General features: G+C 45.3%; 1 protein-coding gene across 4 annotated transcripts in view; it reads right to left on the bottom strand.

Annotated features, from left to right (window-relative positions):
• Positions 1 to 15,168, bottom strand: part of USF2 (upstream transcription factor 2, c-fos interacting) — a 241,316-nt gene that overhangs the window by 58,667 nt on the left and 167,481 nt on the right. For all 4 annotated transcript variants that reach the window (XM_078655437.1, XM_078655439.1, XM_078655438.1 and 1 more), the window contains exon 8: positions 14,296 to 14,390. In XM_078655437.1, coding sequence (XP_078511563.1) covers positions 14,296 to 14,390 — 95 coding nt within the window. The remainder of the gene's footprint in view (positions 1 to 14,295; positions 14,391 to 15,168) is intronic.

The raw sequence follows: 15,168 nt of genomic DNA, 5'->3' as shown, positions 1-15,168 counted from the left end.
GCCGTTGTACATTGATAGAAGGGTCTGGTTGGGGTGCAGATGAATGGGCCGCTTTTCCGATAGAAGAAGCAACTCCGTGAACCAGAACTGGCGAGCCCAGGCAGGCGCTATTAGTATCATCCTGCACTTGTCCAGCTTGAGCTTCTTGAGGACACGAGGAATCAGGGGAAATGGCGGAAAGGCGTAAACAAATGCGCCGGACCAAGACATCAAAAGGGCATTCCCCAGTGACCCTCGATGGTGTTCCCTGCTCGCATAACACCGGCATTTCTTGTTCCTCGGTGTTGCAAACAGGTCGATCGCTGGGGTTCCCCAACGGGAGAAGATGTCCTTGACCACTGTGTTGTCCAGTTCCCACTCGTGTGAGACTGCCCTCAAGCGGCTTAGCGTATCTGCCTTCGTGTTGCATACTCCTGGAAGGTGTTCCACCACGAGCGTGATGTTCTGTGAGATCACCCACTCCCACAGCAACTGGGCTTCCTGAGAAAGCAGTTGTGATCTTGTGCCGCCCTGCTTGTTGACGTAATGCATTGCGGTGGTGTTGTCCGTACGCACCAGGATGGCCGAATTTGAAATCCTTGGAAGGAACGCCAACATTGCCAATCGAATAGCCCTTAGCTCCAGAACGTTGATATGCAAGCGACGTTCTAATGGTGTCCAATGGCCACTGACCTGGAGATCTTGCATGACCGCTCCCCAACCCTGAAGGGAGGCGTCTGTGGTAATGACGCGAGGAGCCGGTGCCGCTCTGAAACTGAGACCCACTGCGAGGTGAGATTTCTTCATCCACCATGAAACCGTCCGTTTCATCTGCTGGGTGACCGTTACCTTGTCGTCGAACGACCCTTCCACTTGTCTCCACTGAAGGTCCAGTTCCTCCTGCAAGGGGCGCATTCGCAGCCTGCAGTGCGGAATCAATTGAATACAGGATGAAATCGACCCTAGAAGAGATTTGTACATCCTGACTGTCATCCAAGTTTTCCTCTGCAGCCGAGCGGCTGAAGACATGAGTTTCAACTGTCTCTCTTCCGATGGGAAGGCTTTGCACAACTGAGTATCGAGGATCGCTCCCAAGAACTTCACCATACCTGACGGTTGAAGAACCGATTTCTCTCTGTTGAGTTGCAAACCCAGATGAATGAAGAGGCTCAAGCATGTGTCCACTGCTTCTGTTGCCTCTTGGAAGCTTGGTGCCTTCAGCAGCCAGTCGTCTAAGTACGGGAATACTTCCAGCGACTGTCTTCTCAGAAAAGCTGCTACCGGGGCCAGCACCTTTGTGAATATCCGAGGAGCGGATTTTAATCCAAATGGGAGCACCATGAACTGGAAGTGACTCTTGCCCACTGTGAAGCGAAGATAACGTCTGTGAGCCGGATGGATCGGGATATGAAAATAGGCATCTTCCAGGTCTAGTGTAGCCATGAAATCGCCTGGATTCAAGAGGCGCAATATGTCCTGGAGTGAAATCATCCGAAACGACAGCTTCACGAGATAGGTATTGAGCTCCCTTAAGTCCAGGATCGGACGCCACTTTAGTTTCGTTTTTCGGATCAGAAAAAATCTTGAATAGAAACCTTCTCCTCTTTGTGATAGGGGAACACGTTGGATCGCCCCCTTCCGAAGCATTTGTTGAACTTCCAATTGCAGAAGGTTTAGATGTTTTGAAGTAGTGGCGTGGGGAGCTCTTGTAGGTGGAAACTCCTGGAATTCTAGAGTATGCCCATGTCGGATGATGTTCAATACCCACTGATCCGATGTTATTTCTTCCCAGCTGCTCAGATGTTGAGATATCCTGCCGCCCACTGGAGATACCAGAGGCGGAGGAACAGTTGGCAGAGTCAGGAGGCCGCTATTGACGCTTGCCAGCGTCTTTGCCCTGACGCCCCTGACGTCCACGAGCGTTCTGACGAGAGAACGATTGAGACTGTGACTGTCTCTGATAATATTGATTGCCGTACTGTGGTCTGTACGACTGCGACTGCTGCGAGTATCGCTGTTGTTGATAACCACCTCTTGGAGAAGTGAAGCCTCTTCCTCTCGCTCCACGGAATGGTGTCTTTCTATATTGTAGGTTCCCCAGAGCCCTTGCTGTCTCTGTGTCCTTCTTTATTCCCTGTAGGGTGTCATCGACATGTTTCCCAAATAACATGTCCCCATCAAAGGGCAAGTCCAGAATCTTATTTTGGACCTCTGGTCGAAAATAGGTCGCTCGTAGCCACCCCTGCCGTCGAAGAACAGCCGCGCTGCCCAGAGCACGGAAAGAAACGGTGGCGATGTCCATCGCACAATCAATCATCTCAGAAGAAGACCGTTGTCCTTCTTCCAGAAGTTTCCGAGCTTCAGCTCTAGGGTCATCCGCCAGTAATTCCACATAGTGCGCAACATCACTCCACATCTGGCGGTCATATCTTGCTAGAATCGCCAAGGCATTGGCCGCCCTGACCAACAAACTAGCCATAGAAGAAAATCGCTTTCCAGCGTTGTCTAACCTTCTACCCTCCTTGTCCGGTGGAGTTGTGAGGGTGGCCGAAGGATTCCGTGATTTCTTCTGCGCCGCCTGCGATATGACTGAGTCTGGTCTAGGTTGTCCAATCAAGCAGGCGGGACTGTCATCCGGAGCTTTATACTTTTTCTCCAAGCGTGGAAGTGTTGGAATGACTGTCGCTGGAGACTGCATCACCTTCTTTCCTTCATCCCAAATGTGCTCTACAATGGGAATCGAACGCACTGTCTTACGGTATGCCTCTTTAAAATCATACAAAAAACAATCCGTAGATGTTGCCGGCATGGCTAGCTTAAAGCGTGCCGTGGCTCTTTCCATCAAGCTGAAGAAACCTCCCACATCCGCCGGAGGTGAATCTACCGGGTCCGGCACCGGAGAAGCCGGATCCTGTGCTATATACTGGTTCCATTCGTTATCAGGATTCTGATCCTGGTTCTGTTCATCCTCATCCGAGGTATCATCCTGGACCTGTGTCTGCCGAGGATATTCCCTCTCCTCTTCCCCCTGTGAAGGGGCCACAGACTGAACTGCCATCACCTGAGGCTGAACATGCGCCTGACCTTCCACTGGTCGCGACCCTTGCCTGCTTCTATACTCCTCCAGCATTGCTCTCAAGTCCGTCAAAAGACTCATAGGCATTGTAACCGTGCCCTGTTGTGCCTGAGTTTCCTGGTATGCGACCTGTTGTTGATGTCGCTGCTCCTGCCCATAATAGTACTCATCATCCTGGTCAGAATCGTGGTATTTCAGATGCAACTGAGATGGGCTATATGCATCCCCATACATCTCATTCTCCGAGTACTCATCCTCATCCAACAACAGGGCTGGGGGTAATGATGACACCTTTCTAGGTGAAGTCATATCCGGCGTTATTCTCCTCTTCCTGGTGCCTCTATCACCTGCCGTCGACGGCATCTCCATAGTCTGAACCGTCGTCGACGGGACCGTCGACGAGACAAACTTCACCGTCGACGGGATCGCCATCGTCGACGGGCTCGTCATCGTCGACGGGTTCGTCATCGTCGACGGAACTGCCATCGTCGACGGGCTCACCCTCGTCGACGAGATCGTCGTCGTCGACGAGATTGCCACCGTCGACGGGATAGTCATCGTCGACGGAATTGTCTTCGTCGACGAGGTGGTAACCGTCGACGTAGTCATCGTCGTCGACGCTGTAGTCGACCCAGTCTTCGTCGACGGCATCGTCGTCGAAGTCCTCGTCGACGCTGTCGTCGTCGTCATCCTCGTCGTCGATGGATGGCTCGTCGATGTATGAGGAGACAAAGTCACCACAGAGGCTTTGGCGCCTTTTTTGACCACTGTTGAAGCCTCTACAGTTGGTTTCTTGAAGGACTTAGAAACTTTCTCCTGATGTGAAGGCCCAGCCGAGCCCTCATCCAGTTTTGCCTTCAGCACCTGAGGTGCTAGCCTTTCCCTCTCCTTTACACTCACGTGAGGAGATTCGCTAGGCCCGGGCTTGCCAGACCTATCAGAGGTCCCACGCAAAGCCTTTGAGGGGGGTTCAGATGAAACTTCCTCAGATGGTACACCCCTCTTCAAAGATGTCTTGGAAGATGATGATCTGGCATCTTCATCATCACTAGAAACCACTTCTTCCTTCTTTTCCAACTTTCTCAGCCAAAGAAGTAACCGACCTTCACGATCTCGAAGAGTCTTAACAGACATCATCCTGCATATCTTACAACCCTCTGGCTTGTGGTCAGGGTATAAACAGTATATACAATCCTTATGTTTATCCTCAGTATAAAGTCGTTTTTTGCCACAAGTGGCACAAGGCCTGAAAAGGCTCTTCTTTTCCATATCAGCCATAGTAAGAATTTAAAGGAATCCTGTCAAAAAACAGCTTAAATAGTACCTCAACGTAGAAGTTAGAGCAGAGCTCTAAAGAGACTCCCTGTCATCAACGATGCGGTAGAAAATCTGAGGCTCTGAGCTTTCTCAGGAAGGTTCCACAGGGTGAGGCTAATCTGATTGGGTGCTAATGTGAGTTTGGGTCCTTTTACATAAGGACACCTATAGGCTACAAAATATAATGAGGCCTAGGCCTAATTTTTTACTTTTTACACCTATTAGGGTGTATTTACCTAAGTATATATTTATATATATATATATTTATTATTACCGAGGCTCCCAGTCCGACGACGGGGAATGATACAAGCAATGGGAATCTATGAAAGTTCCAATACTGGAGTAACCAGCGCTGCACCCCGCTTCGCGGGACGCCCGGGGCGAAGCCCGGGCAAAGGGCGGGCCCTCTACGGCCCTCATCGGCACGAGTAGGCCAGGCTAGGCCACCTCCCTAAAAATTTTCACTGAGTACCAGGTATCAGCTCCAGCCAGCTCATCCAGTGGAAGTGTTATTGCTTTTTGTTGATCGCCTCCAAAGTCCTAGTTACCAGACGGGGGTCGGTACGTAGCCTGTAAAAGCTGCCACCGAATCGCCCAGGAGCTTGGAAAGAGGAGGGGGCCCTCGGTGAGAAGTTGATAGCACACACAACACCACTATGAACCAGGAAAATAGTCCGCTGGATACCTGTATAAGGCGCTGAAGTAAGACATTTGTTTTTAAACCTTTGAGATTTATATTTTGTCATTTTATTGAGTTGTGGGTATAAGACTATCACACCCCTTTGTATAATTATGCCTAAAAAAAATAATCACATGGGATCTGAAACACCAAAGAACACCATGGAAAACTATCTTGTTCAAGTGGTCAACAAGATAAACAGTGAGCGCAGACAGTCGTTGGGACTGTCCCAGTCACCTATTCTCCCTCCTATGAGCCCACCGACTTCCTCGCAAACAAATGTGTCTCTGCTATTAGACTCTAACAATGATGCTCATGAAACAAACTCCCCAGTAAATGTTAGTACTGATACCAGTGCAGCAAATGTGGTGGATACTGAGCCACATGTGGACAATGACTCAGATGCACAGGCCGTCATTGTGGTTGAAGAAAAAGAAGAAGTGGAGGACGAACCATCTGCAAAGCAGACCACGAGGGCAGTTAGAGCCTGCCGTAGATTACAAAACAAACGCGGGGGGGGGCACGCTCTGGAAAAGTAAGGTTATGTCACCACCAAAGAGAAAAAATATTCGCCAGAACGATGAGGAGAACTATTCGAGGGAGATATCGGATGAGGACCTAATGTCAAGAATAGCAGAGCTGTTAGAAATAAAAATTCAGACACTCATTAAGCCACTTATTAGCAAGATTGATAAACTTTCTGCGGACATAAAGAAATTGGGAGTTACACAAAATGCATTAGCAGATGTGATAGGAACTGTCTTAAGCAATGTTAATAAGGGCCACGACTGTCCAAAGGAAGATAATGAATCTGGGTCAACTTCAGATGCTATTCCACCAGGGCCAACTCTTCCGGAATGCCCGCAAACTGGCCCCATTATCAATGATTTGCCATTAGAAGCCCCAATTGCTCAACAAATTGATCCATCACATGCTACAGTGCCCCCTAGTTCAGAAGAAGATCCAACACAATTTGTAGTTGAAGCATCGCCATTGGTGTTAGTTCTAGCTAATACACCAATCCTATCACCGGGTCAAACCGAGTCAACATCGTCACTAAAAAGCAAGGCACTATACTGGCTGTCAAATAATATGCGGACAGCACAGGGGGGTGAACAGCGGCTGGCTGACGAAATCAAAATGGCAAGGAGGGTTAGATGGATAGGAAATAAGCAAAAAAATGGAAGGGCGACTGTGTGATATTAAATCTTTCAAACCCAGCTGCTCTTCCCGATATTCTATCCAACATTCTTCCACCACAAAGAAGAAGTAGTTCTATAATCCCCCTTATATTAGAATTCTTTTATAATGAGTCGCAAAAAGCCAACAATCATAAGCCCCTGAAGCCAGCTTGGATAGCGAGAAATAATGGATGGGGTGGGGGATCTAAAATGTTTGACACGAACTATGTTGCTAAAAATAGGGCTGGCCCATGGCAAGTTAACCAACATAACATTCCTTGTTCCACCACTCCAGGGCAAAATTGGAATCTAATGGGCAGACGAGGGCCGGGCACATTTGCCAACAACTGGGAGGCCTTAGGTAATGGCAATTACAACGGAGGATGGCCAGGGGTGCAGCAGAATTTATTATATCCTATTACTCCTGCACCCATAGGCAATGGCAACCATAACGGAGGATGGTTGGGTGCTCATCTGAATCCAGCATATCCTATTACCCCTGTACCTAGATGGAATGCACCAGCAAATGGTTGGGGTCCTGGGGCTCCATCTTATAATTGGGGAGTTAGTACCTCAAATAGGTTTGAGGCCCTAGCTGGCTTAGCTGATTGCGATTGACTTAATGGTGGGGCTTTGGCAATGTCATGTGGCATAGAATATACACATCCTAGCTTGCATCCTGAAGTTGTACCAAAGCAGACTGCACTTGTTAAAAATTCTCAACAGCCACAGTACTATGTTGATTTAACGGCACAAACACTACATTTTGATGCAAATGGGCCTATTATACAACAGCAGGTAACAGAGAAACCAGATGTTCTAGAAATAACAAAAATAATCTGTTGGAACATTGCAGGTTTGAAAAAAAACCTTTCAGACCCGGCCTGGCATGACTATTTGGCTAGTGGGGATTTAATTATGTTCCAGGAAACCTGGGGGCTCGAGAATTATTTCAAGGTTGACTATAGATCCTTTTTCATCCCCGCAGTCAACACAAATGGGGGAAGACCTTCTGGCGGACTAGCAATATGGGTGAAAATTACAGGTGGCCTGTCTTTTAAGCAAATTGATACAAATAATCCCGACATTTTATTACTTGAGTTAAAAAATACCAGGGGTTGTAGCATTTACGTGATCAATATTTACAGTAGACCCCATTGATCGTGTAAAGAATCATCAGTTGTAACCCATTTGAGTAATATTGTGGCGGGGTTTGACCAAAACGCAATAATGATTATAGGTGGTGACATTAATAGAGGTTTCGAACCTATAATAGGCCTAGAAGACATCCACAAAGACGAGGACAGTGCTAATAATATAACCCATGGTTGACACAAATTATAAAGCACCTTGCACAGTGAGTGCCTTACAACTATTGAATCTGCCCCTCGAGTTAGGCCTACGCGCCTGCAATGGGCGGTTGCCCTCAGATTGCCCCAGTAAACCAACTTTTACCAGAGGGGCTAATCCTAGCCATTTAGACTATTTGATAGTTTCTCTGAATTTATGGCCCATGATCATCGATCTAATGGTGGATGACCGCACGGAAAGCGACCACTACCCATTGATTCTATCTGTCCAGACTCAGATCTTTAAAACCCTTGTTAAAAGTGCCAAAAGTACTGTTTCCTTACCACAGGACCCTTTAGTGGCAAATAACCGTAGATCTCTGAAGTGGCCAGTGGTTTTGGGTAACACAACAATCAGTCAAATCTATAATGTATTTGTGAGGCACATGTCCCCTCTTATAGGAAATAGTACTGTTACCCAAAATCCTTGTCTGATAGAATCCCATGATCATTTAATTGATCAACTTGGCGAGATCCTAACTAGGGCGGTAAAAAGACCATATAACGCCCAAAAGAGTAAACAAACAGGGATCACCTGGTACAACCAGGAATGCCGGAGAGCCAAAACAGACCTAATTACAGCGGTCAGGGGGGATTCAGCGGACATTGTGAGAATTAAGAGAGCTCAGTACAAAAGAACATTAATAATGGCCAAAAAAGAGTGGGACGAAAGGGTTTGGTCAGATTTGTTGGACGCATGTAAGTGTAAAGATCAGACCTCCTTCTGGAGCCTCATCGCTAGAGGCACCAGGGGGGCGACTGAATGTAAAGATAGATTCTTAGAGGAGGAAATTTGGGTCAAGCATTTCTCCTTGTTATATGCTTGTGAAAACTCTGGCGAGGCTGAAGGCTGGGACAGCTTGCAGCCTCTTTTAGATGCGCATGACACACCTCTTGTCTTCTCTCTGCCAGAAACAATTCTAGCAATCAAGGCAGTTAAGCCAGGGAAAGCGCCAGGCCCTGACGGAATACCAGGTGATCTTTGGAAGCACGAGAACTATATTTGGGCTCCTTATATCAATTTATTATCTAATGATATTGCTAGAGGAGCTCCTGTCCCAGAAACCTGGAAGGGGGCGGAGATTGTAACACTGTTCAAGAAGGGTGACAGGTCAAATCCTTCGCATTTTCGGCCTATCAGCCTAATTGACGTGTTGCAAAAAAATTTTGCCCGCCAAGTCCTTAGCCGCCTTTCAGCTTGGATTGAAGAACACTATCTATACAAAATACCAGGCAGGTTTTAGATCAAAGATAAGCACCGTAGACCAGGTTTTTAGATTTTTATGTTTAGTCTGGAAATATACGATTATAAGAGGTTCCCATATATACGTGACTTTTGTCGATTTGAAGGCAGCTTTTGATATGGTTCCTAGGGTAGCACTATGGAAGACATTAAACAAGATGGGCGTCCCCGGGAACATCCTTCAAATCTTAATTAGACTTCACGAGAATAACTACGCACGAGTTAGATGGGGACCAAACGGAGAAGTCAGTGAGAAGATAAAAATAGCGAAAGGGGTAAGGCAAGGGTGCGTAATGGCACCTACCTTATTCTCCTTATACGTCAATGATATTCCCGACACTCTCTTGGGCTGCGAGCATGACTCTCCCAAATTGAGCGGGCAAGCCGTTCCGGCATTATTGTTTGCAGACGACACTATTTTAATTTCTCAGACACCCAGGGGGCTTCAAAACCTTTTAAATAAATTTAGCTTGTATTGTCATGACAAGGAACTAGAAATTAATTCCTCAACAACAAAAGTTATGACAATCAATCCTCACAAAGGTTTTAGCAAAGTTTTTAAGATAAATAACGAACCGATTGAAGAAGTCCCCAATTTTAAATACCTGGGTATCATTTTAGACAGTAAAGTTACATGGAAAACACAATTGGAGAACTCAAAATTAAGGCTAACTCAAAATCAGTGTCCGATTTTAAAGAGGCATAAGAATAGCCATTTTAAAGCAGTCTCACCAGCCATTGAACTATTTAAGTACAAAGTGCAATCATCCTCACTTTATGGCGCGGATCTCTGGGCCTATGCTTTAAAGGATACCTTCCGAGTGAGGGAAAATTCCTTCATTAGGCAACTTTTAGGGATACCTGGGTCAACACCACTGACACCCGTACTATGGGACCTTAATTTTCGACGTACAGATGACTATGCTTCTCTCCGTCCGCTGCTCTATTGGGTCCGCTTATGGTCCATTGAGGAGCTGACTGATTACAGAGAAGCATTGAAAGAGATATTGGCTATAAGGAATATCACGCATTTGCCATGGTTAGAGTATGTCAAAAAATGGTTCGAAAAGCTAGGGTTAAGTGATTTTTGGTTTGACCCTGATTCTCTCACAAATAGCTCAAAAAGGATCTTGAAACAAAGGTACTGGGACTATATTAGAGATTCAGTGCTATCAAACCCCAGAACAGGGACTCTAACTTCGAATTTTTTTTAATTTAAAGTGACCATGCAATTAGAGCCCCTTATGGATGAAATTTACCCTCCATTGGCCAAAAGCCTATACTTAAAGTTCCGGTATGGTATTTTGCAATTAAAAGAAAGGACATCTAGCTGGAACTGCAATAAGGGGTTGGTCGGGCCGTCGGATCCGATATATGTGAGTTTTGCGAGATGGGGCTGAAAGAGGATGTGTCCCATGTTTTATTTATATGCCCAGCATATCTTAAAGCCAGGAAAAAATGGCTAAAGCCAATCTGTAAAAAGTTAGGTCTCCGACAAATTAAGGTTGGACTTAGAATTTTTAAGGGAGACACTGCCCAACCGATTGTGTTCAGCCTGAGCCGTTTCCTCTTATGCTTAGCCTTGATTAGGAAGATGAAAGACCAAAAAACGTAAGGAAATAGGCTAGTTTACCATGTTACTGAGTCACCTGTTGACTGCTAAAGTGCTGCCTGCTTTAATGTTCTGGTGTACACTTTTTAACAAAAACAGATGCTTAATTTATTGTTTTATTATTCTGTATATTTATTCAGTGTTCTTGTACATTAGAGGGGCCAACTAGGACCAAGCCACCCCCAAGTGGACAAACTGGGAAATGAATTGAATTCTATGTATTATATACAAAGGAAGTGTATTGATATTTTTATCTACCCGCTATTTTATGTATTTAAATTGTGATATGATGTATTATGATTAAATGTATTGTATCTTATAAGGTTTTTTAAACCGAATAAAGATTGAAATGAAATGAAATGAAATGAATGCATTTACCTATCCATCTGGCTATTCCTGACTTTGAAATAGGATTTCCTTTGTGTTGTGGTGCAAAAGCAACAAATAGTTGTTTTGTTTTTCTAAATGATTTAGTTCTGTCCACATAATAAAGTAGAGCTCTTTTTACATCCAGTGTGTGTAGGGCTCTCTCAGCTACTGACTGTGGATTTTGAAAGAATACTGGCAGTTCTATTGATTGATTGATATGGAAATTGGATACAACTTTAGGCATAAATTTAGGGTTGGTTCTAAGAACCACCCTGTTGGCATGTACCTGCAGGAAAGGTTCTTGAATTGTTAGTGCTTGTAATTCGCTCACTCTTCTGAGTGAGGTAATGGTAACTAAGAATGCAACCTTCCACGTTAAGAATTGTAGTTCGCATGAGTGTAGGGGTTCGAAAGGAGGTCCCATAAGTCTGGTAAGCACTATATTTAGATTCCAGACTGGGGAAGGGGGGTGTCTTGGAGGGATTACCCTTTTCAAACCCTCCATGAAGGCTTTGATTGCTGGTACTCTAAACAGTGAAAAGTGATGCCTGTTTTGAAGGTATGTTGCTATAGCAGCGAGGTGTAGTCGTATAGAAGAGTATGCTAAGTTACATCTTTGTAAATGCAGCAGGTAACATATAATGTTTTGTATGGAAGCGTCTAATGGGTTGATTTGGTTATTGTTGCAGTAAATAACAAATCTTTTCCATTTAGCTGCATAGCACGCTCGTGTGGTTGGTCGTCTTGCCTCCCTAATGATGTTCATGCAGTCTGGGGGCAAGTTAAGGTATCCGAACTCGAAGACCTCAGGAGCCAGATCGCTAGGTTCATCTGATTGGGATCTGGGTGTCTGATTTCTCCATGGTTCTGAGTTAGAAGATGGGGAGCAAGGCACAGTCTTTGATGAGGAACTACTGAAAGTTCTAGGAACGTTGTGTACCACGGTTGTCTCGCCTATGTGGGAGCAACTAGGATTAGCGTGAATGAGTGTTGCCTCAGTTTGCGCGCCACCAGCGGGATCAGCGGTGCTGGGGTAAAAGCGTACGCAAATCTGCCTGACCAAGTCATCCATATCGCATTGCCCTGTGACAACGGATGTGGGAACCTGGTGGCAAAGTACTGGCATTTGGAGTTTTTTTTGTGGCAAACAGGTCTAAGTCTGGGTGACCCACTCTTTGAAGAATGACTGGAGAACTTGGGGGTGAATCTCCCCTTCATGTAGTTGTTGGCTGTGCCTGCTGAGCAGGTCGGCAATTTGATTGTCCTTCCCTGGAAGGAGTTCTGCTTGGAGAAAAATGTTTTTTGGAATCGCCCACTTCCATATGCTTTGTGCCAGATGGGACAGCTGTGAAGAGTGCGTTCTTCCCTGTTTCTGGATATAGTACATTGCGGTCATGTTGTCCGTCCGGATCAACACCGTCTTGCTGTACAAGTATTTCTGAAATGCTTTCAGGGCTAGAAATATTGCTAGCAACTCTAGTTGGTTGATATGCAGCTTTTTCTGTTTGTTTGTCCAGAGCCCTTGTACTGTGTATTGAAGGAGATGGGCTCCCCAGCCTGTCAGTGATGCGTCCGCTGTTAGTACTAGTTGTGGAACCGGCTCTTGGAACAGTCGCCCCTTGGAAAGGTTTTGTGGGTTCCACCACTGCAGAGAGTTGTGAGCGCAACTGTCTACCAACACTAGGTCTTTTAGTTGTCCTCGAGCCTGGTTCCATTGCCGTGCTAGGCATTCTTGTAATGGGCGCATTTGAAGTCTGAATGTGATTGGACCGCTGCACTCCAAGGTAGAAAGTGTTATCCAGAGGTAGATATTCTTCAATGGTGATAGGTGCGCAGGAAAACACCTTCTGGGTCCAAAAGGTGTTACAAATCTAAGAGCAAAGTACGCCTTACATCTAGTAAGGACAATTCCTGGGCACTCTGATATGCACGAAAGTGCGTGATTCAAGTTAACTCTCCTCTATTTACGCTGCCAGAAGACAAATTCGTACTCAAACGAATAAATCAACTGACGGAGATACATCATCGTCTGAGGACACGACACGACCAGGATTTACCCGAGGACAACCCAGACCACGACCTTTTCCAACCGGCCCTCAAAGATCTGACCAGCCTTCAACTTCTGGTGCACCCAGTGACCCCAGAACCAACCTTAGGAACCTCGCTGAATCATCGTCTTTTTTAGAAACAGGCCGAGTACCAACAGTAGACCCAGGAGGTCCCGTAGGACCCACCGACTTACCACCACCGGCCAAATATACCAGGAGTCACAGAATCTAATAATCAATATCTCACGGATACCGTTAACTACAAACCAACAACAAGTTCTTCAAAAGGGCATGAACTTTGTACCCACATACCACACGAACGAGCTTGATACTACCATATCTTTCTACAAGTTCATGAGAACATTACGTCTTAGACACTTCTTTACCAACATTTGTCCCCCCCAAACAACTCAAGAATCAGGGACACTCATGGGTTTAAGACCGAAAAGCACCTTCATTCCGCCTTCCAGCCACAAAGTTTTGGACACATTTGAAATAGATGTTCAACAAGACTTACACACTATCTACAGAACCACTCAAAAACAGCGTTCAAATCTATCTACTAGTGAATACCAAGCGCTAAGGCACCTTTCTTCTAACAGAGACCTAACAATCTGTAAAGCAGACAAAGGAGGAGCGCTAGTAGCTCTAGACACCAGTTATTACTCTCAAAACTTGGACGCCCATCTCAACAACTCTGATCTTTATATGCCTTTGAATACTGATCCCACCAACAATTTCAAGGAAACACTGGTTACCGTCGTGAACAAGGCAGTCTTCACCGGCACCATTACAGAAAGAGATAAAAGATATCTCATTAAAGAACTGTTCTTTTCCTCAGGAGCCATTCTGCCAAGCTGAGTGTACTGGGTAGAAGACATTGTCCAACTGTAAGTGTCCTCCCTAACCTTCCATAGAAGCATCTTTTGTTACTATGTATTCTGAAATCACTAGGAGAAAGGAGAGATCCTGGGACAGAAGTGATTCTTGTGGCCATCTAGTGTCTGACAATTGGCATATCATAGATTGCCAGTGTATGCCTTGTGGCACGGATAATCTTAAAAAATCTGTTTTTTTAAGCATTTTTACCTCCATATCTTGTGCCCATTTCAAAAATACATAGGTTTAGAAGACTTATCTTGAGCCCCTTTTTCATATTTTTCCCCTGAAACATTAGCCATCTTTTTCCAGTTTTCTTGGTCCTCTCCAGAGTAATCCACAAACCCTGGGTATCTTTAGAATTCCCAATTTGTGGATGGGCGGGGAGGTAGCATATCTGGCATGGATACCTTATGTGGAAAAAAGTTATGAAGCCCAAAGCACCAACGACGCCCAAATAGCCAAAAAAGGGCTCAGCACTGGGAGGAAAGGCCCAGCAGTTAAGGGGTTAATATGTAGCACTATTATTTAGACATGAATCAGCTTAAAATGCATCATCTTACCGCTCCTGTCTTGGTATTGTCTATGTTGCAATCTGGAATAATTTTAGAGAGCTGGACAATCCAGTTGTTTATCTTGTCCCGTCTTCTCCTCTCCACTATGGAGAAAAAAACACAGAAAGCTTTCAACTACATTGGGTATTAGTATTACTCATTTCAAACAAACCTTTTCATCTAACATGCTCAGAGTCCGCAACAATGTCTTTAGTTTGAAACAAATAAAATAGCATTTATACTTTGTTCAACTTTATAAAATACATGTGGCTGAAAATTCCCATATGAATCCTGCCTCCTCCCCCCCACACTCACAGGGAAGAAATACGAGCATTGCCATTGCCAATAGGTATCGCCTTTGGGACCTTAGAAGTATTTAGTTATGCAGCACAATATCCTTGGTCCAACAACATCAACTGTTGCACGGCTAAACACTTATAAGGTCCCAAAGGTGAGACCTATTGGCTGTGCTATGAAAGAAGCTGCTTGAATCTTTACTGGCGCGAGAACCGCGTTATCCGAGTAGAAAGACTGCAATTGAACTTTAAAAATTGTTTTATGAATGCTTGAAAATAGAATTTTAAAATCGTCACCTGTTAGTTTAAAATTGCACTGCTGTACGTTCTACTCATTGCATTTGTGGGAATTGAGGGGGTAACTGTTTGCCACATATCTTGCCCGCCATCTTGCAAGTCAGCTCTCTGGTCGCCGAGATCGTGAGGGCTATATTAAGCCCGCTGACGCGACCTCGCAGCGTGAAAGAAGCTGCCTGAATCTTTACTGGCGTGAGAACCGCGTTATACGAGTAGAAAGACTGCAAATGAACTTTGAAAATTTTTTATGAATGTTTGCAAATAGAATTTTAAAATCGTCACCTGTTAG

The sequence above is a fragment of the Lissotriton helveticus genome, chromosome 7, assembly GCF_964261635.1.
Source record: "Lissotriton helveticus chromosome 7, aLisHel1.1, whole genome shotgun sequence".
In the NCBI taxonomy this organism is placed as follows: domain Eukaryota; kingdom Metazoa; phylum Chordata; class Amphibia; order Caudata; family Salamandridae; genus Lissotriton; species Lissotriton helveticus.
Note: the sequence above shows the minus strand (reverse complement) of the source record. Positions and strands in the feature narration are given on the sequence as shown.